The sequence below is a fragment of the Phaseolus vulgaris genome, chromosome 7 (genome assembly GCF_051622355.1).
Source record: "Phaseolus vulgaris cultivar YP4 chromosome 7, ASM5162235v1, whole genome shotgun sequence".
NCBI classification, from domain to species: Eukaryota; Viridiplantae; Streptophyta; class Magnoliopsida; order Fabales; family Fabaceae; genus Phaseolus; species Phaseolus vulgaris.
In genome coordinates this window covers 5,186,094-5,209,295 of record NC_143504.1, presented here as the reverse complement: position 1 = coordinate 5,209,295, position 23,202 = coordinate 5,186,094, and the positions used below count along the sequence as shown (strand labels likewise).

General features: G+C 33.5%; 3 protein-coding genes across 5 annotated transcripts; 1 reads left to right on the top strand and 2 right to left on the bottom strand.

Moving 5' to 3' along the window:
* Positions 1-2,780: 2,780 nt before the first annotated feature.
* Positions 2,781-13,914, bottom strand: LOC137827727 (RNA recognition motif XS domain protein). 2 transcript variants are annotated; one of them, XM_068634016.2, is made up of 3 exons: positions 12,766-13,914; positions 7,254-7,561; positions 2,781-3,621 (listed from the first exon to the last, which is right to left on the bottom strand). In XM_068634016.2, the coding sequence occupies exons 1-3, from the start codon at positions 13,590-13,592 to the stop codon at positions 3,266-3,268; spliced, it is 1,491 nt and encodes a 496-aa protein (XP_068490117.2). In that variant the 5' UTR covers positions 13,593-13,914; the 3' UTR covers positions 2,781-3,265. The 2 variants fall into 2 exon arrangements, with proteins under 2 accessions (XP_068490117.2, XP_090161058.1); XM_090304932.1 differs by lacking the exon at positions 7,254-7,561 and having other exon boundaries at positions 12,766-13,823.
* A 1,149-nt stretch (positions 13,915-15,063) lies between these two features.
* LPA19 (photosystem II 11 kDa protein-like protein) lies at positions 15,064-17,041 on the top strand. 2 transcript variants are annotated; one of them, XM_068635221.2, is made up of 4 exons: positions 15,064-15,172; positions 15,730-15,850; positions 16,264-16,667; positions 16,795-17,041. In XM_068635221.2, the coding sequence occupies exons 2-4, from the start codon at positions 15,769-15,771 to the stop codon at positions 16,930-16,932; spliced, it is 624 nt and encodes a 207-aa protein (XP_068491322.1). In that variant the 5' UTR covers positions 15,064-15,172; positions 15,730-15,768; the 3' UTR covers positions 16,933-17,041. The 2 variants fall into 2 exon arrangements, with proteins under 2 accessions (XP_068491322.1, XP_068491323.1); XM_068635222.2 differs by lacking the exon at positions 15,064-15,172 and having other exon boundaries at positions 15,238-15,850.
* Positions 17,042-18,008: 967 nt separating this feature from the next.
* Positions 18,009-21,351, bottom strand: LOC137828351 (imidazoleglycerol-phosphate dehydratase, chloroplastic). The gene is made up of 8 exons (XM_068634876.2): positions 21,031-21,351; positions 20,814-20,938; positions 20,264-20,368; positions 19,844-19,936; positions 19,134-19,208; positions 18,926-18,988; positions 18,500-18,609; positions 18,009-18,190 (listed from the first exon to the last, which is right to left on the bottom strand). The coding sequence occupies exons 1-8, from the start codon at positions 21,260-21,262 to the stop codon at positions 18,163-18,165; spliced, it is 831 nt and encodes a 276-aa protein (XP_068490977.2). The 5' UTR covers positions 21,263-21,351; the 3' UTR covers positions 18,009-18,162.
* Between the last annotated feature and the right edge of the window lie 1,851 nt (positions 21,352-23,202).

Genomic DNA, 23,202 nt, shown 5'->3' with positions numbered 1-23,202 from the left:
ACTTATTTCTTTCTAAATTCTCTTATATTTCCTTCTATCACATTATCCTTTCAGCCTTTTTCATTTTCTTTGTTGTGAAATTTTTTAAATGATGTGTCGGTGTACAATAGACCGACATTCATATGACACATGTAAACCATGTATCTATGAAGTGTCCAATTCAAAAAGTATTTATTAAATTTCTTACAATTTTAGTATGGTTCTAACATAATTTTTTTTTAAAAAATACAGTAATTTTTTAAAAATTCAAATTTTATTATATAAATTGTTATTATGATTATAAAAATAAGAAAAAAATCATTGTGAATCAATTATGAAAAACATCTTTCTATTTCAAAAAATAATTTAAAACATAGTTGTGCACATTACTAATTTATATAATTCATAATCGTATAATATATAGATACTCCTACATTTTAAAAAAAAATTATAGAAAATGTTTGGAAATTACGAGAGAGTACACCAACATATTTGATAAAAAAATCATATTATATTGTTTTGAAGCGTCCTTGCTTTTTTAGTAAAAAAAATCGTAAAAATATTCTTAACACACAAGTTACTATTATTTTCTCCTTAAAACTAATTAAACTAAACAAAAATTTGATTTGGAGATGGCTATATTATTCATATACATGAATGTCAAGAGTAATTGTGCATTTATACCAACTTTGAAAAGTAATTATTTATACATATATGTAAACCCCTTTATGATAAGGGGATTCTATCATTCACGAACACGTTAATATACTCTGGAAACTTAAAAAAGGTTACTTTAATTTCTGGGCTTAGACTTCCCAAAAACACAGTATTGATTATATCATCCCTAAAAAGATAATGCTAACGCACAGATACAAATATAAGAGTTTCAAGAGGTTTATTCCGTATATAATACAGTTTAATATAAAAATTCATGCGAGTATCTTGTTCATTTTGTTAAATAAAACTAATTTCTTTAGTGACCCTGCCAATTCAAAAACACATAAATTGGTTTTCTACGAGCACAAGAATAAAAAATAAAAACATGCATTTGCTTTAAATGAGCATAAATAAAAATAAATAAAAGCATACATGATTTTTCAGGCACTTCTAGGCCTAATTAGGTTTCCATGTTGATGAATGAAAATCATTACTACTGAAAGGAAGCTAAAATCTCTACCAAAAAAATAATGTGAACTGAGTTTTAATAGCGACGATAAATTGAAGTTACATTTGGGTAAAACGGCAAACCAGGATAATCAAAACACCAACTGGAATACTTATATATATATATATATATATATATATATATATATATATATATATATATATATATATATATATAGAGAGAGAGAGAGAGAGAGAGAGAAATATTAGACAATACATTATTTACATTTAAAGATATCAGCAATATAATTAGCTGATAGTTAAAGAACAAACAAATTATACACTAACAATCTAATACCATTTTCACTTTCTTCTCATCATAAATTATCATAGACGATAAATTTATTAACTGTTATAACCATTATCATTAAAATCATATCAATAACTTATTTAATTAACAATGTATAAACATTGGACTCATTTAAATGCATATAATCAACTAAACTTATTTAAATGAAGGGTAAACATGAAGAAACCAAAATAAGAAAATACTAGATAAAGAAATGTCCTTTTTTGGTCATTTAAACATATCTACAAAGTAAGAATTGTTGTGCGTGTGTGTGTGTATATATATATATATAAGGGAACAGACCAATAAACTGGTGGGGAGAAAGGCTGCTTTTAACTTTTCTTTGTAATGCTAAAAAAGGGATGTTTTTATAACAAAATATATGAAATATAAAATTATAATGTTAAAAAATTAAAAGCAAATTCTAATTAATATCCTAAAGGTATTGGTTAAAGAATTGAGAAAAAAATATTTTATTCAACTACAGATAAATACATTCCCCTATAATTACGTATTGTGCTCACATGTTTCTCAATAAAAAAAAATTCTTGTATATTTTTTGAACCAATGTAGCAAGAACAGTGGTTAGTTTTGGAAACACATTGAATACTGTGTCTCCATTGCCCAAATGCTTCCCCTTAACTAAGCACTATTAACAAGATAAAAATGGAGCATAAGAAGTTATCCAATAACACACGTGTATCTGAATGCTTATTAACATCCCAAGAATAAGAAGCCGAAAATGTCTTAAACCCTAAAGATAATTATTAATGTCTCTAAAAAAGGGTCCTCAGATGCGAAGTTGCATTCTGGGTGAAGATGTATTTACCATTTAAGTTTAATAACATAATTATAATATACTATAAATTAAATCTAAGATGAATACATTATACTCACTATAGAAACGAGATCGCTTGAAAATAACACAATCCTATTTATCTTACGAACAAGAGATAAACTACATCCCCCAGCAAATATTGTAGCCAGACCAGAGTATATCATCTGCAGTTATTCATAGACACTACTTTCGCTGGTGTACGGACACCAAGATCTAGCTTTACTTCCAACTCAAATAGAATCCACTTATTTCTATGACAAATAATTTCTGAACACCACTTGTTGTGAGAATAATATATAAAAAATATGCATTGGTGCCTTTAACTTTAGTAAGCTGGAATAGAATCACTAAGTGGTGATCGTTGCTATGAATCCAACATCCATTAACTCCACCATAACCTTCTTTATTTGAACTTTAGGTTATATCACCAAAGAGCCCTCCTTCTACAGCCTTGTCGACAAATTCAAAGAAAGGTTGAAAGCAAAAATAGAGGAAACGAACACAATCAACTAGGAATTTGCAGTGGATAGAGGGTTTCCTCTATCAATTAAGCTGAACTGCAAATAATCAATAAGGAGGGCTACTGATAAGGGATTTACAGAGTTCGCAGGAATCATGAGTACATATTTCCATGCCCCACCATTGTAATTAAAAAATGTAAACTGTATACAAAGAGTTCCCAGCCAACATGGGGAAAAGCTAGGATAAGACTAAGACTTTGGACACCAGTCATTGACTTTTAGTGATAGTGCGTTCCAGGTTGTCAGATGGTGTAAAGGCATGCAAATCTTCTTAATGCACCTAAATAGCAACTATGGCAGGAAATTCAGCATAAATTTAGAATTAAAATAAAAATGATGGCAACGCTGCCTCCTATCGTACATTGAAACGGTCAGCACAATACATAAAAGCTTTTATCATCTTCAGGAATCGTCTCTATGCAACTGGAAAGACTTTCCATGTATCCCATTTTACATTGGCATATAGTCCAAACACTACATGGGTGGTTTGTATTCTCTCCTGCTCTCTATGGCAGCCTTCTTCCTTGTGTCAAAATCAACTTTGTCAAGATCAAAAGCAGTCCCAAGATACCCATACAAGACCCTCCTTTTCTCTCCTTTTTTCTCATCCACCTTAACAAGGTTTGCATTATTCTCATCATCCTTTCCTAATGTTTGTGACTGCACACGGGCCCAATCGTTGCGTCCATGGTTTTCCTTCTCAAAGTGCTCAGCAAGTCGAATGGCCTCCTTAAAGCCTGATTGGTCCCCAGCAAATTTAACCAGTGTTACGCCCAAATGACCATCTCTTCCATATAATGACTTTGATTTGCCACCCATAAATCCAAGCTCTGGAAAACCATGTATGAATATCAGATGGAAAAAATATAAAAGCTCACTGTATCATCAGATATGAGAGGATGATGGAAAAATAAACTTTAGAATTTGTTAGGTGCTTCCTAACAAGGAGCGTTTGCATAAATGCTGCCATCAAAGGCACTTAGACCAACTAATTTACATCATCACCGAGGAGATTTTATGCCCAACAAAATTAATGTTAGTCAAGGAAAACTAAGAGGGAGTGAAATCTGAGGGAAGTAGAAGAGAGAAAACAAAGGGCAGACCAGTGAGCAAACTATCTAAATCAAGAGACTAGAAATCATGGGCAAGCAAATGGACTGTTGGAGATAGATTTTCTGTATCATCTAAATTTCTACTCATCCATATAGATGGTTTATTTGATTAGGCCAAAACAGACTAATGTCAATATAACATAATATAACCAAAAACAGGTCTAAACTGAATTAGCTTAAAAGAACAAAATAACCAACTAAGTACTTGCAGTACAACTACAATCACGATTTACAAAGATTAGCTGAACTCACAAGTTAGAAGGTGATGAAAAAGAGAGTTTAAGAGAATAAGCTTATAGCTATTTAAAAGAACAAAGTACACAAGAACTTGCAGTAAGACTACAATCACGATTCACAGAGATTAGTTGAACTCACAAGCTAGTAGTTGATAAAAAAGAGAGTTAAGAGATACTAGTTACAATTACATGGAGCTAGAAAAGTGAGAGATGAGAAAAAATGGAACAAGTCCACCTCAAAAGAAAAAGTATATGCAAGCAGAAAGAAGTAACACTTCACGTCAGTCACTGAGATTTGACAGATAGTAAAGCCAGACCAGGCTGAAAATTCCATTTGAATGACATCAGGTAGAAAAAAACACTAGACGTGTACAGCATTATTCATATAAATTAAAAGCAGAATCCGGGTCAGGAAACCCATAGATAAAAAATAAACTCTTTTCACCTTGTTCAACATCAAGGCAGTTGCATTACCTTGACTAGTTAAAAATGCAGACAAGCTACAAATATAATTTGAATTTCGATCTCTATATATAACATCAATACTACAATATGTGCTAAAACAATGTAGTTTATGTGTGTGCATAATCGATCTGCTACATGTTGGCATGCATAAATGGACAGGTAAGAAAGATATGCACATGCACAACTTAATATTCTCCATCGCAAAATAAACACTCTCGGTGCTTGATGCAAAAACAACATAGTTAAGCAGAAATTATACACAAGTGAAGAGTTGTCCTACAATAACAATCACCAAAACTTCTTTCTTGTTATCCAACCTACCATCATTAAAATATCAATATAGGCATGGGCATAAATGCACAGCTACATTCGTGCATACTTACATAAATGAATGGACATTCATATGTCCAGACACACAATTCAATTCAAAAACATTCCCTCAAGGCTAGGTATCAAATCAAATGAAGAACACACTTAAGCAAGAACTAGATTAACATCGGAAAACTTGGGCACAACATGAAGAGCAACACATCCTACTAGAATAGCATAGTTAATAACAATCACGTCCTACTTTCCTTGTTGTACAATCAACTGTCATCGAGATATGAACACAATTGTGCATGCATAAATGCACAGGTAACAAATAAATATCCCCTAGCAGTTATGCAATCTAAGTAGAAAGATCTATTCATGAACAACTCTCATCTATCTACCAAGAAAACAACTTTAAAGCTAACCAAACGAACTTAAAATTAAACAGAAGAATCATCCAATAATTCAAATTATGAGAGAGGGGCCGTAAAGACATGTTTCCATTCAGGTCACATATACAGTCAACATAATGTGCTACACAATGGAGGCATGGGTAAACATTTTAGGCTTCCAAAAAGTAAGCTTACTCAACTAACACCAAAATTAAGAAAACTTCTGCAGAAGAAATAAATTTAAATTAAAAAAATTCATCAAATCCAAACTCTATTTTATACTCTATTTTTTGGCTTATATGTCCTTGTACCAGTTATTGCTTAAACTTGTTTAAAGGAAAGGACTGTTTTAAAGGATCCCATATTTGTTTGTCAATGACAGTATCTTTGTGCCAAAACCCATTTTGAGCTACTCACCATTGCTTTCCAGTTCTCAGTTCAGTGTGCAATTATAAAAGATATCCAAAGAATGGGTGGAGTGGAAGGGAAGTTTTAGAGATCCAGAACATGTAACAAACCAAACTGATGATGAATTCGGACCAATGTTTAGTAGTTCCTTTTGTGGAAGAAGCCGGGTATAAAGGAGAGGAGTCATCATGAAGTTCAATGGAAAGGAGTACAATGGTCGTTATTGGAAATGAATCTATGAAATAACTTCTCTATATATTTCGACTAAAAAAGCACATATTATATCATCATGTGGAGGAATAACATAGTGCCCCCACACAAAGCTACGTGCTCAAACATAGACACAGATACACATGCTTGTCACTTAACATCAACACAATTTTCACCATGTGATTGTAGTTAGATGCCCCTATACACACACTTTGGCATGCATGAACTTTGCTTCTGCCACCTAACCAACTATGAGATGTGACTCCTGTTCGAGTATCAAACATCCCTCCAATGAACTCTAGTCACGCTCTAAATCAAGAGTGATCTGTATTGATTATTGAGAAGTTGAATCCTGAGGAAGATATACCTAGGAGTTACTAAAACAATTACACCCAGACAACCCAAAATCAATCCAAAAATGAATACAAAATAGCATTCAGTTTGACTCTAAGGAAATTTAATGAATATATAAATTTAACATAAACAATCTAACAAATCTAACCCATCTACTCAACTCAAGCATCAATGCATTATGACAAAAATTCTGAAAACTTAATTCAAGTAAATCAAGAAGGGTAAAATAAAAAACTTATCAACAATTTCATAATCTTGTCAAAGCTATAATGGAAATGCATCCATGGATTTAGAGTGAAACAAGTTCAGCCAATGAGAGCTAATAGCTGCACATAAAAAACTTTTTTTTTTTACATACCAAAACAGAATATCAGAAAGTTACAGAGAAACTAACTATATTTTTTAGATCTAATGAAAACAAAAAACAGTGAATATAAGTTAACAGCTTCTACTACTTATGTCAAACTGATAGGGGAGCAGTAAACACTACTGAAATTAAAAAGACAAAAATAAAAAAGAAATAACCAATATATTAGACAGGACTCATTACTATGCAAAATTAAAAAAAAATGCAAAAGAGCAACCTTGACAGAAGAATCAACTCCAAAAACTCTTTGATATTAATGGAAAGTCAAATATAGTAAAATAAAATCAAAATTTGTATTTTAAATTATGGACGAGACGGGTCTCTAATGTCCAAGTTTCTAGTTTGATGTTGATGGCAAATCCTATAAGATCAAAATGGCTTCTCATCTCCTTATCTTTGAAGAGATAATGCCAAAAGAAATTCCATTAGACATCAGCCTAAAGCAGAGTTTGGCTAAAAGAAATATTGGGAAAGGTAACTAACTACTGAAACTGCTCTAAAGGGTCCACTCAGTATGCATGCAAGAAAGATTTTCCTGAGCTCATTGCCACCGTTAACAGAGACATCATAATAGAAGACGATAAAAAATGGAGGTTCACATTATACCTCTAATTTTATTATCCATTGTTTTGTTTCCCAAACCCTCCATACGGCCATCTCTATTTTTTCCGGTATTTGTGTTATGAATGATCACCAAAGGTGGCCACATGATCAAATCATCCTGATTTGCAGCTGCTTCATCAGAGGATAAAAACTGATACGCCTTTGAGTTATCTGGAGGCTTTGAGTAGTTCCAACCCATTAAGACACACAGAGCTTTGTGCAATCCCAAATGATCAACTTGTGAATCAGCATTATCTGAGTTGTAAGTGTGCATAATGAGAGAATGCATATCTGGAAAATCTTTAGCAGACCTGAAAGTTGGAATATCAAGGGCATTGAAGAATATATTTTAGGGTTTCATCCTGTAAGTACACAGAAAAGGTAAAGTAAAAGTACATATTAATTTCCTTTCATTTAGATTTAAATCCTAGGATGTTCTTTCTGAAGTCACACAGAGAACCAACATCCTAAAGTACATCAAAGCACCAAGGTCCTACTTAAGAAGATCCAAGAGTGGAGAAGCACCACTCGTGAAAGTTCTAATCAACACTACAAATTGAGCTTGGTCCCAAACAGTTGCAGATACCAAGATTTTCAAAGACAAATTGACAACATAGAAAAATTATTCCTTTCTGTGCAATATAAAGGTACATTGCTCTCTCTAAAGAGATACAGAAGGGTAACTCTATTTGGTAAAGAAAATTATCACCAAAGTTTCTGTTCTAAAAAGAGTTCAATTATTTGTGAAGATGTAAAAGTTCAAGTCACCAACGATGCCAAAGACTGAACTTCAGAAGCAATGAACTAAAGAAAATTGACTGGGCATAACCTAGGACTTGTAACAAGGCTAAATTTCAGTACAAAAAGAACAGGTAAGCGAGAAAACTCAGAAGAAAATGTCATCCCCTTAAGGAAGCAGGAGATAAAGTGTATAAGGAATATATGCATGGTTCTAAGGTTCCACAAAAGACAAGAGATGGATGAAGCCCACTTATGTATTTAAGATGATAAGAACAACCTACATCAAGAGCATCTCTATGACCCTCAGAAAATGCCCATATCATCATAAATTTCTTTTGAACAATCAAGCAGCAAAATTGCCCCAGTTGTAATTAATGAATAAATAACATAACAATACTCTAACAATCATTGTACCACATGTTCAAAATATTAAAAAACTTAATATATACAGAACAGAGAAGGCTATGTTGCCTTCATATATTAGAATAATTAAGAGTTTGATGGCACTGTATTACATTTTATAAATCAAGCAACATTAGAGAAAAGGGAGAAAAAAAGGCAAACCGACACACTTTTCCCATCATGTGAAATCTAAGGAGGGTATATACATAAACCCCTTGGATCAGAGAGGCTGTTTTCACAATATGATACCGTGGCCTCTAAACCGTAGGTTATATATTGTTGCTCCAAGGCCCAACATCTAAACCAAGTAACACTATTTAAAAAAAACAAAAACACAACCATTTCCATATTAAAAGGCAGAGAGAACTGTAAACTTTTTACAAATATAAAGCTAAATGAAGCAGAAGTTCTACAAATTCCAGATTGGAAAACATAAGAGCTCTAGCCATGTTATATGGCAACCAAAATTGCTCCAAAGACAAGCCACTAGCCCACAACAAAGATAATCATAAACGCATATGAATTACGAGATAAGCAACATCACAAGTATATCTGATCTAAGAATTTAGTTTCTCAATCCATCAGATCCTAAGGAATCATCAAATCACTCCATAGTTACAACACGTCAAAAAATACCATTTCCCACTATTTCTAACGAACTATAACAGCCACAACAGAAATGCACAAGTTCAAGGGCTAATGGAAATGACTGCATACAGACAACAGAAAACAACATATATACAAGTACACAGAATTCAAGGGCTGACTACATCAGTACTCATTATTTTCCAATTATACCTCTTAACCAAAGATCCTTCTACAAGATTTCCTGACCAGAACCAGACTAAATGAAATCACATTACAAAACTAGTTTCCAGAAGTGTCAATTATAAAATTCATAGCTGACCATCAAACCAGTTGAGATTTTTATGGACTAGAAGACTCGTAACTCTTCATACTCATAAGCATGACATCAATGTATTCTTATTTGAACTGAAGCCGTGCCCAGGTAGCACGACTTCAATTAAAAAAATCATTAACCTTAATTAAATTTGTTCTAAGGTGGCACAATTTTCGCTCCAATACCAAAGTCGTGTCAAGGTGGCACGACTTCACCTTTGCATAACCAAGGTCATGTTATGCATACATGATTTCTTCACAATGAAGTTGTGTCATGCAGGCACAACTAACCCATATATATATATATATATATATATTATATATATATATATATTTATGTATATATTTATGTATGTATAAGGTGGACTTGTCCTGTGATGGGGAGAGCCAAGGACTTCAACAACCCAAGTTGACTATGGCAACCCATCTCCAACAGGCTCGCTTTTTGGAGGCCATTGGTGGGGCAGGCTGGTCTATTTTGCCACCCATAAGTTTGAGAAGACAAAAATCAAGAATTAATATAATGAATTGGGTGCCACACATGAGTATTCTTATTTATAATGAAGATGAAAAACAATAATAAGGAACAAAATCATTCTCTAATAATGGAAATACTTGGTAAGATATTTCCCTATCAAATTATATCATATCTCCCTATTCAACATAATCAAATCATATATCTAACACTCCCCATCATGCTAAAGCATATGTATCACACGAGACAAGTCTGTTACAAATGTCATCAACACAAGACCTCTTGAGACACTTAGTGAACATGCAAGTCAGTTGGTTGTCAAAAGTACATAATGACACTAATTAGATATTTCCCAAACATGACTTTTGTTTTCTCAAAGTGACAATCAATCTTCAACATGCTTCGTCCTTTCAAATCATATCTTTAACACTCCTTTCAAGTTGGAGCATGTGTAGAGTATCACATGAGTCAAACTTGTTAAGATTTGACAGGTCACAGTAGCTCACAAAGAGAAAAAATTGATAGATGAGACAAGGGTTGCCAAAAAGAAAAAATGCTAAAAGGACACCATATCAACCATAAAGTAAAATTGATCAGAGGACATAGCAGTTGGCAGACACCAAAAAAGCTCAAAGGAAAGGACTCAGTGGTAGCTAGAAAGCAAAAATGCTCAAAGGATGTAGCCGTTGCCGGAAAGCCAAAGATGATCAGGGGACATGCCAACTGTCGGAAAGCAAAAGTGCTTAGAGAACACAGTAGTCGTTGGAATGCTCAGATGCACAATGACTGTTGGAGATCAAAAAATGGTCATCACAGAACTAAGTGCTGCTAGTGGTGGAGCTCATTTGCTGAATAGAGCTCATAGAAAAAAACATTGGTGAGAGCCATAACACCATCAGTGAACAGTAACATCGGCAGTGAACATTGACACAATAGTGAACAATGATGTTAGTGATGAACAATGGAACTATTGTGAACAATAAAAGTTAACAAAAAAACCGAAAACATACACAGTTTAAACAAAAATTGCACTTATGAGCAATGGATCCATAGAGAAAGCACGCACAAGGGTTTCCTTCTTACCAGGCTCTTAAGAGAACTAGTGACAAAACAGGTCATAGCAATGGTACGCTATGGTACCGAGTTGAGAACATAGAAACCAAGAAGGAATATAATGAGTTTTGTGTGTTGTGTACACACATGATTATTCTTACTTATAATGAAGATACAAATGATAAAGAACAAAAACAATATCTAATAGTGGGGGGTAAGATAATCCCTATTAAATCATATAATATCTCATAATTTAATGTAATCAAATCATATCTCTAATATAAATAAATCATATCTCTTAACATAATTTATAGGCTACAATAGGAAGAAACAACAAGATCCAAATAATTCCTTTGGTTCCATGTTGCTAAATGGTGTATCCCTGGCAAAATGGCATGGTGGAATTTGTGTCACCATCATAGCCAATATGTGAAAGGAGACCCACTATTGAAGCACCATAGGTCAAAATGACATATTTATATGACGAAGATTTGGCCTTTCAACATTGATAACATTGCTCCTTGTATACGTAAGCTCAAGAGGTAGTCAAAAAATGTTGAATGTTGAGAAAACAGAGAGAATTTGGAAAGTTTCTGTATATTGAAAATCAGAAAATGAATGAACCAGATATTTATCGCACAAGAAATATAAAGCCTATCTAAAGTCTAATCTGACAGTTACAACTGCCACTAAGGAAGTTGTAAAAGATTTATTACAATCAACTAAACATCTTAGAAGAAATAAATAATTGTCACATTGATTCCAGCAAGACTGAAATGATATTCTCTCACAAGGGAGGCACAAGAGGGTTGGCGAAGAGTTGAACCACTTTGGTTTAGGAAAGGCTCACCTTTAGTGCCTCCGAATGTTAAAAAAATAACTAGTTGTCAGTCTCCAAGGCATTAAGAATAAGAAGCTCAGTTATCTAAATTGAGCAGCGTTTCATAATGTTGACTATGATAGTTATGATCAACTGCAGAAAGAGGGATCATTGAAGACTTTGAGAAAGAATGGTGTTCATGTAGCTTATATCCAGACTATTACAAGATATGTATGGTAGTAGAACTACTAGTGCAAAATTCTAAAGATACAGATTACATCAAGACCCAGCCTTAAGTTCTAGTTACTTTAATCTAGTTTGGTGTTATAAATATCAGAAAATATCTACGACCCCAACAATCTTTTATGAAAATACATCTGAAGCCATAAGAGGCTATAACAAAAGCATATGATATTGCATGTTGGACTTTAAAGGAACAAACAACAACAGAAAAAGGTGGTGGTAGTAGTAGAACCGATATGCTACAGGAGGAGGAAACAACAGTAGGATCAGGAACCTAATATTTTCCAAAACCTAAGCTCCAGACAAATCCAAGAGGTAAGTGTTGTCAACTGAAAAAAAGTAATGAACTTCCACTACTCAACTGAACTGTACAAATATACAAGACAGGAAAGATCTATCTTCCAAAAAAAAAAGACATAATTTCTTACTAATTTAGAGTTATCACAAAAATTCCAAAATCCTAGCAGTTCTTTTGTCTCCCTGTATCTACTAAGCTAAAAAGGTAGTAAAAGGAGCGCCTCAGGAGCAAAAAAGCATCTTTTGTTCTGGCAAGTCATACATTTAGTGCCTCCAAAATTTTCAACATAACTGGTTGTCAATCTCCTGTATCTTAGCAGCAAGAAGCTGAGTTACCTAAATTTTCCTACTTACGATTGTCATGGTAAGGTTGTAAAGTTAACCTGTACGGAAAGAACAACGTAAAATAATCATACTATACAATCCCCTCCTCCTTCTTGTTCATCTAACTATTGCCTGAAGCTACCGAAGCCCATATCACCCTCAAGGCCATGAACTAATACCTTGCTTTTAACGATATAAATAAATACACCAGCTAGACAAACTTCGAAGAAACAATGGCAATGATGTGAATTGCATCAAACCTGCCAGTGCCACAAGCAAGACAGTGAAGGCGTCCCTGCTTCCCATCCTCCAAGTAACTCCTCTTCTGCGAGACATTATCGTTGATGAGCTTCGCGAAGTTAACAAAGGCTCTCTTCAACGCGTCCTGATCCACCTGCGAGTGCCTACTGAAATTCGCCCCGTCGTGCCTCGAGTGTTTGGAGGGCCTCATCTCAGGGGGGTCCACCAACTCACGCTTGAGGGGGGTACCGCCGCTGGGGCCCGCAGAGAACTCGCCGCCGGAAATCCTAGAGAGGCCATTAGCGTTACGGAGGAGCTGCTCCCTCTGCCTGGCGAGGTCATCCCGGGAGCCGTCGTCGTTGCCGTACTTGCGCTTGGAGGCGCCAGGAGGGAAGTCGGGGAGGCGGAAGCGGCCGGGGCTGAGGGGCGGAGGGAAGCGGTGAAGGAAGTCAAGAGGGCGGGGCGCAAAGTCCTGGTAATCGAGGGGAAGGGCGAAGTACGAGCGGACGCTGCCATCGGCGAGGACGATGGTACGGCGTTCAAGCATGTGGAAGCCGTAGGCGGGAGGAGGGGGTGGGCCGAGAGGGGAGGGGTCTGGGAAGGGGAAGGGAAGGAGGGAAGGGTGATCGGATGGGTGTTTGGGGCTAGGGTTAGGGTTAGAATTGGGTTTGGGTTTGGGCTTGGGTTTGGGGGAAGGGGCGGCGGAGGTTTTGGGATCGGGTGGGGATTTGACGGAGGAGGAGTTGGGTTCCCAGCGGGATTTACGGTGGGAGGCGGAGGCGGAGGCGGCGGAGGAGGGCGGAGGTTTGTTATGGAGAGAGGATTTGGGATGGTTGCCGCCGGCCATCCTGCAGGGAGGAGGTTGCAAAGGATCTTAGCCGAACCGGCTTAATTTCACCGCTTTCTGTGCTTCAATACTCCTTCCCTTTCTCAACTTTACCACCTCAGATCCACCACTTTAGTTTTAAAACAACAAACAGATTAAAAAACGATAAACAAATAAATAAACATTCTCCTGCCAAGAACCGCAACTTTACTTTTCTTTTAGAGCTCAAGCCTCTGATTCACCATTATCAACAAAATTTCTTCAAAAAAACTTCAAAATTTATTTGCTGTTTGTTAACAGGTGAAAATCTATTTTTAGATATAAATTTATTATATCTAAAAATACATTATGAATATATTTACATATGTATTATATCTATTGTTTGTTTTATGAAATGTCATTTAAAAATAAAAAATTTAAATTATATTAATAATTCTGTTTTAATATTTTAGATTTAATTTTAAAATGGTTATTATTTACATGGAACAAAAATACATACGTATATAAGTTTTGTAATTTTTAATTAAATAATTAAATTTTGCTTGTTGCGTACATAATGATAAATAGAAAATAATTAACATAAGTGATGATTATTTTAATTAAAAAATATTTTAATCTTTAAACATTTAAATTTAATTATGTATAACACATTAAAAGAATTATCGATGTAACACACTATTACTTTGTTAACTTGAGCTGTGATACACACAAAAATGTGGATAGTAATTTCCTCTATTCCTTACATGCACACAAAATAGGTGATAATTTAACTTTTAATTTTCTTCATTTCATAAGACAGATATTATAGATGTAAGTGATATATTCGGAGTTAGTAGTATAACAGAACCATTAGGGTAAAACAAAATTTATCTTAGGAACATAAAAAATACAAATAACATATATAACTTTATTTTTTTCAAAATTTTAGACACTGTGTATTACCTTTTACATAAATATTAGGTTAATGCTAATGAATTGTTTCTGATGGTATTCTTTTATAAAAAAATATTACGTATCTAATTAATAAATATTTTTTTATCTAAAAGCATGAAATAACAAATATATTTTTGGTTAGAAAATTGGACTATGCTATCAATATATTGTTCTAATTATGCAATCCACGTTAACATCTAAATTAATTGGAAAGAGTTACACTCTATTATACCAATAAGGGGGAACTCAAGAACCAATTACAATAATATTTAGAAAAACTGAAATCAAATTTATTTTTTTGGAAGGAATAAAAATATATTTTACAAAAAAATATGAAATAAAAAAAGAATGGAAGGAACCTTTTTTTATGGGCAGTGATACTTAATAAAAATACATTCTTTTCACAACCCAGTAAATTATTATTTTAATTATATTTATTTAATTTAAAATATTATTACAATTGGCTGTCAAAAATATATGTTTTTTTTTTCTTTTCTAGTGTAAAAGAATTTTTTTTTTCCTTTTTTATTCATGGTTAAATGAGCTCTTGGATGAATAAAAAAAAGTAAAGAAGCAGGTAAAATCTGTATGAAATATAAAGAATTGTGGAATGGGGGTTTTAGCCTTATCCCTTTGGATAAGGCTGTGTGGTTGCTCGCAAAGCACAGGTAAGAAAACCAAAGCATTTTCATTTCGATCTTCCAAACGCAATTATGTTCTCTGTGTTGTGTTCAGTTATTTCTTGAAAAGTTTTACTCTCAGAATCCAGTCGTTAAGTTCTCAATGCGCTTTAAACTTTTGGAATTTTATTGTCAGTTATGCTACCGAGATTTTGAACCGTTCATTGTTGTACTCGGATGTTGCTTGCTAGTTGGTAGTGTATGGTTCTTGAATTTATATAGAGCATTGCAGTTTTTGTTTTATTTTATTTGTAATCCGATTTTTTTGCCCAATGGCGGCGCCGGGTGGGTGGTAGCCGGAGCTGGGATGGGGGGAGGAGGAGGGCAATTGGTTATGTATCACTGTGTGTTTGAATAATCATGTGTACAAGTGTCAATTCAATTGTAGAAGAAGTTATCCATGCTAGAAACAAATTCTTGATTAACTTGGTGGAATGGTGCTCTTAACTTAAGAGTATTTAGTGGGTTAACTTGGTGGAATGATACCCTAAGTTAAGAGTCTTAACAAGCATGATTGTGAGATTACTGCTACCTTGTATTTTTAGTGGATGTAGCTCTGCATTGAGGAAATTTACAAAAGGAGGATGGCAATTATCCTTGCAGCAAATATGTGTTCGATCACAAATTCCAAGACGGTTGAAGGGATAAGAAGATTTGATATTGAAGGTATGTCCTAAAATTTCAAAATGCTTTTGTAGGGCATGTTGGTGACACCTTATGTGGTTTTTTACGTTTGGATGAAAGCTACTAGTTGTAGCTTTTGCACCGTCTAACCATTTTGACGTGATCTGTTCCCGGTGAACATGTTTCCAATCATAGCTTAGTATTTTGCATGTTTGCTGTTTCTGTATTCTTCTTCTTCCTCGAGGTTCCTATTTCACTATTTGTCATGCTAAAGGGATTACATATTTATTTTGGATTGTTATTTTCTGATTGATTATATAGAAAGAATGACTTATTCTGATGAAGAAGGAAAAAAAGTAGACTCAATATCAAGATTATACATAATTTGTGAGGACAACATGATATACTGAGTACAGTAGGTCCTACGTTTATTGACAACTTCTGCAATATAACAGATAAACTGCAATCCAGGTCTAATATTGCATTGCCTCATCTGGAAGCTTCATCAAGTCGCAGGCATCTTCTAGCCAGTGTTGGCCCTTCACTGGTTACCTTGACTTGTGGTTTATCACCATCAGTGGTATGGGCTGAAGAGAATTCTGGTGATAAAGAGGACGAAGATAAAGGGGTTATTGGGGCCATCAAGTCATTATTTGATCCTAATGAGAAAACAAAGTCTGGAAAGGTGTTGCCAAAGGCTTACTTAAAGTCAGCAAGAGAAGTAGTGAAAACACTGCGTGAATCTTTAAATGAAACCACTGATGATATTGCCAAATTTAGAAGGAATGCAGATTCAGCTAAGGAGTCAATTCGGGAATATTTGGGCAGTTGGCGGGGAAGTCAGACTGTTGTGCAAGAAGTATGGATTTCTACTTGAAACTCTTTAAGCATTGAAAATTCAATGCCTTGACTAATATGTGGAAATTTTGTTGCAGATTACCCTTTTAAAGATGTATATATATGATCATGTTTTGGATGCCTTGCAGGAATCATATGTTATTTTGGAGAAAGTAATAAGATCTTTGGCAAACTTTTACTCGAAGGCAGGGCCATCAGCTCCACTGTCGCAGGAAGTTAAGTCTGAAATATTAGATTACCTAAATACAGCTGAAGATTTTTTGTAGAACATCTTCCAGAGTGTTATAGAAATAACACCATTTATAACTCCCTGGATGCTACATGGCATGTGATTAAGCAAAATTATTCCTCAATCAAATTAATTTAGTTCCGAAAGATTGATCCAACTTTTCTTTTTTTCATCTGAATTTTGATTGCTAGTTTTGGTTGATGATTATTCTCCCGTCTCTCTAACGTAACCAAACTGAGAAGACTGCTAAATTTGAGTCACTTGATGCGTTATATCGCATTCTTTATCTCTAAAGTCCATATATTGAAAGCGAAAGATATCTTTTTATTTCCATATTTTACCAGTTAATATGATATGCATTAAGAAAAATTAAATTGCGATCGAATAATAAATATTATTTTAGAAACTAGTTAAATTATTTTATACCAACAGCAAAATAAACTCCTCTTTATTTACAATTCTGGGGAGTATGTTCAATCATATGCCTCCGCCGCAGCATACATTACTTTTTAGCAGTAAATTTTTTATTTTCCTCTAGTACATATTTTCGAGCAATTTTATGTTGTTTTTAACTTCTTATGTTCATTTTTCAAATTGAGGGGAATTGCTATATTTGGCAAAGTTAACGGAATATTAAACTGTTAAGCTATTTGAATTTAAAACATTTAATAAAACTAACCGATAATTTCTTGAAAATTGATAATATACATTTTTACATTGTTGAAATTGTTAATTCTTTAAATAGCTAATACTATTAAAAATAACATAATATTTTTAAAACTTATCCTCATTTTATATATTCTTATTAAATAAAATTAGATGTTTAGATTATAATTTGATACAATATAAAAAAACAAAATTCGACGAGAGAAAAGTGAAGAAAACGTGGAGCTGCCCAACGTAAGGGTTAAAGAAATTTTCATAAAATGGTGATCATTAAAAGATAATCTAAAAGCTTTTATAGCTTCAAGTGTTAGAAAAGGCAGTATTTAAACAAAGTTAAAAACTAATAAAATAAATTCTTTCGCTAAAGTGCTTTATTTTACTCAATAATTGTTTTAAGAAAAATTAAAACTAATTTGACTACTCTTTGAAGAGGAGACTATAAACAAGTTTCCAGACCACTAAAGTTTTTTCCCCATTATTCATTTTTAAATGTACACCAGAGAAATGATTTTATTTCTAAAATAAATATGCGTACAACAAGCATTTATCATCACACCCAATTCTGATATACCAAAAATATATGAAGGTCCACCAGCAGATATTAGCTACGAGACAGAACCCCTTTCGAGCTGCGCAGAGAAATCGATTAATAGTATTAGATTTTCACATGACAAGACAACCACATTCATGGAAATTCACATAGTTTTCATAGACACATTGCAAATTAAATCCAAAGCATGAAAACAAACAAAAATGATTATTATATCATTTGAAGACAAATCATTAAGTTGGTTTCACCCTATGCAGCAGAGATATCATCTTTGTTATAAACAAAAAGAGGAGAAATATAAATGGTTTTCAAGTAATACTAGAAGCAAATAATATGGCGAATGAAATCTAGCTATCGTCATCTTAGCACAAAATCAAAGGCACCATACCTTGGTACAGTTCCAAGGCGACGTGGATCATACTCTGTTGCTTGTCGAAGAGCCCTAGCAAAAGCTTTAAAGGTTGCCTCAATAATATGATGGGAATTTTTTCCAGCAAGCTGCGCTCAGAATATATATATATTCTGTTACAATGTTTTCAGAATAAAAAACATCAACTAGAAAAGAAGCATAAGCACCAAGTTGGATTATGTAGTCAATCTGTCAATGCACGAAGAATATAGAAACAATATCTCATTTGTCTAGCCTATGTGTGATGGATTTGTGCCTTCCATCAATGTGGCTATGAGATATATCAAAGATCCTAGCTTAAACATCTATAACATCCAGTATGCTTAATTCATAAAGATATGCACAAATATATTTACAAATTGAATGACTATAACTGATGATGACCAAAGTTCTATGTATTAATACCTGCCGAATGTGAAGTGTCATGCCAGACGTGTTCACCAATGATTGGAAGAAATGTTCTACCAACTATAAACGAGGATATCCAGTTGGATTCATTAGTATATAATAATAATAAAGGTAAAAAGACAAAAGGAACAAGAAGCACTGGAAACATCAGAAGCTTGAAAAGCAGAATTCTAAACTTAACTAAGCAATTGAACAGGTATACTACCTGAGTATCGTAAGTCCCAACCCTCTGAGTGGGTATGTCCAAATTATAACCTAGATATGGCCGGCCAGACAAATCCTGGAAAAGTGTGCAAGGAATTCATGATGGAAGAATAAGAAAGAAAACAAGAGAAATTTTGTTGCATGACGAAAAGATGAACAGAAAGTGAAAGACCTCTCATTCAAGGGTTTCCCCTCACAACTATGCAGCTGTTCTATTTACCCAATGCTAAAAAGTTAGATGTTAATTCCCTCCACTACTACTCCTATTTAAGCAAAACTTCTGTCCTTTCAACCATCTAACTAACAACTGATGTGGTGCTCTAATGTAGTTATGCAAATAAATTTATAGTCAAAAAGTAAGCTTGTAATAGTGATCACATTGGACAGAAGAACTTCCTCATTTCAATTCAGAAGCATTGTGTATAAGTACTACTAGAGCTGATTATGATCGAGTCTCACAACAAGCTCATATATGTGGAGCCTCTTTGCCCGAAGCAACTAAACTTTAAAGAGTAATTTGATTTTATTTATGCACATAACAAATATGACATCGTAAAATTATTAAGGTTGCACATAGAAGAAGTCCTAACACATTTTGAAGTGTGTTTATCCATTTACTGTGTTTATAAGCAATGACAAATCACACTTTCCCACAACACATGTTAAAATTTACCAATAAATTACTATTTCTACAGGTAGTATGCAAATTACCAGCGAAACATGTATTAATGCCTCATCAAGTGGAGCAGAGAAGTCACCAAACCGGTTAATACCCTTCCTATCACCAAGAGCCTGTAGCAAAGCCTGAAGATGTAGTGACAGAAACCTCTTAGTTTTAACATGATAGATAAATGAAAAATTATTAAAAAAAAAAAAGACCGGTGTAATTACAAATCCCTGTTGCTATAAGATTAGAATTAGCATTATAATTGTTAAAATGATCAACAATTACTTAGATGCCATTGAGCATAGAAAGCAAAAGGTAATATATAAGTATATAAAGATACAAATTGCGCACCAATCTTCAATGCAAGATAATGAAGCATGTTTTAGTTTGAATTGAAATAACAAATATAATATAGAAAACCAAAAAAGGAAAGAAAGAATAAGCATATTTAATGGATTGCATACTGTTCCAATGGCAAGGGCGACGTCTTCATTTGTGTGATGATCATCAATATGTATGTCACCTGTAGCCTTTACGTGTACATCAAACAGCCCATGTGAAGCAAGTTGCTGAAAAACCACAGCAAAGTTTAGTTTCCAAAATTATCTCCATTGAATGTTTTACATCCTCAGTAGCCTTTAGTGTTCCGTTTTCAAGCAGAAAATAGACTCCTCATCACAAAGTTCAACTCTTATCCAACCAGCCTTTCATCTCTTTCATTCCACATTACCGTGTTCGTTAATCTATTATAGCACGAACATTGATGAAATTATATGCATTTTCATTTTAGATGTCTTTTTCTAAGTTGATGTTTTAATTGATTTTTTTTGGCTCCCATAACATTTATTTTCTGCATCATACATGTATATGAACAATGATTGAAATCTCAAATAACATTTTGAGGCAGATAACAACAACGGGATTTAAAAAGTAAATAAAGCAAAAAAAACAAACAATCAGAAACATAAAGCATCCTTAGCTATAATGCACTAAAATTGAGTTGAAATTACTGACATCGAGCATATGATCGAGGAAGGGAATTCCACTACTACTATCAGCAACCCCGGAACCATCCAAGTTTATTTTGACTGATACATTGGTCTCCTTAGTGACCCTTTTAACCTCTCCGATTCTAGCACCTAAAAATGATGAAAAAAAATAGAGCATTAAAACGCATTGGAAAAAGCAAAATCTCAAAAAGTGAAGATTAGAAATAGAGGGTTGCATTGACCTGAGTCAATAGGCAAAGTCGTCGTCGCTGAATCATTGTCTCCCACCACGGCAGCGGAAAAGACGTTTCTGGTAAGATCCATTGGAGTGAGTTTGCGTGGATTGAGCGAAAGGATTGAAGCTTGGAAAGGTGAAGGCGTGGGGTTGGGTATTGCGTTGAAAACCCTAACCCTAGAATTGAGAAGTGGCGAAGAAGGAGATGCTGGAAAAGAGCGAGCAGCAGATAGTTCCATTGAGAGTGTAGCAACAACGGCAGCACCGCGCCGATCTTCTCCGAGGGTGATTTTGGTCCACAAAAAAACTTGGGAAGATTTTGGCAAAAAGAATGTCAGGCCCATATAAATTGCAAGATTATTTTGAGCCCAAATAACAGGGCTTGCTAGGTCCATTTTGAAACCTAAGATGGGAGAATCTCTTCCTGCACCTCCATACATTTGTTTTGCATTCCATAAACATAAAAATTTATATTGAAAGTGTTTTTTAAGATTTTACAATCTGGAAGTTAAAAGTGTTTTTAAAATCGTGGAATATAGAAAAGTTTCTGCATAATCCATAAGTATTTTTTTTTTCGGATTATACAATTTGAAAGTTATTTTTAATTTTTAGATTCTATAATCTAGAATATATTTGTTTATCTTGAAATAAGTTTGTTAAAAGATTATAAAATTTGCATTCTATAATGTACAATACAAAATTGTGTTTCGATACATTCTGAAATATATTTTATATTTTCAATTGTATAATTCAAAATATAGATTTTCTGAGGATAATGAAGGACTAGTATCATTGTGTAACCCAAACACCATTGCTGCACTAAAGCTTTTTCTTCCTACACCCCATAATTTTTAAAATAACCATTTACATACTGTAAAGGTGACTTTCATATTACCTATTCTGGATATGTTCTAGAATTTTTGGAACATGATTTCAATAATAGAGTTTATGCAATAAGATTTTCAAGCTTTCAAAAACACATTAAATATATTCTAGAACGAGATTTTTAAAAATTCTATAAGATATTTGATGATACCTTATGAAATGAGTTTCTTATAATGAATTCTTTTTCAGAATGCATTTTCAAATTATGTTTCAGAATTTCTTTTTCAAAATTTATTTTTTGTATTCAGATTTCTTTTTTGTAACAAGATTTTGATTTTTGAATTGTATTTTTTAAATTTCAGATTTAAATCTAGAATAGAAAATAATTTAAAAAAAAGGTAGAATGCATATTAAAATTGATATGATGGACGAAGAATTTGCCATATAATTACACTTCTTTTCAAGACCAATACTTAAATGATTATGATTAAATTGCTCGCCAGCGACCACAACGGGTAAATGGATGCTAGAGTAACTCTAGACCAAGATTGTTTAATTCAACAAACTTGATGACTAAAACGTACAATACAAAATTTAGGACTAGAAATCGTAAAATTATTGTGACCAGAAGTATATTTAAACTTTGATTCTTTTTTTTTCTAATTTAGATATCAAACGAAACCATTTTTAATATTCCATCGTAAAATATTTATATAATGGGCTAACCTTTATTTCACTAAATTTGACCGATAAAGCATAGCTCTGAGTTTTTCCAAAGGAAACGTGAAATAGTAGTTTGCATGAGAGGAAAATAAAGACTCTCATTTGCTTTTTTAAAAAAAAAGCAAATGATATGATGGACGAAGAATTTGCCATATAATTACACTTCTTTTCAAGACCAATACTTAAATGATTATGATTAAATTGCTCGCCAGCGACCACAACGGGTAAATGGATGCTAGAGTAACTCTAGACCAAGATTGTTTAATTCAACAAACTTGATGACTAAAACGTACAATACAAAATTTAGGACTAGAAATCGTAAAATTATTGTGACCAGAAGTATATTTAAACTTTGATTCTTTTTTTTTCTAATTTAGATATCAAACGAAACCATTTTTAATATTCCATCGTAAAATATTTATATAATGGGCTAACCTTTATTTCACTAAATTTGACCGATAAAGCATAGCTCTGAGTTTTTCCAAAGGAAACGTGAAATAGTAGTTTGCATGAGAGGAAAATAAAGGCTCTCATTTGCTTTTTTTAAAAAAAAGCAAATGATATGATGGACGAAGAATTTGCCATATAATTACACTTCTTTTCAAGACCAATACTTAAATGATTATGATTA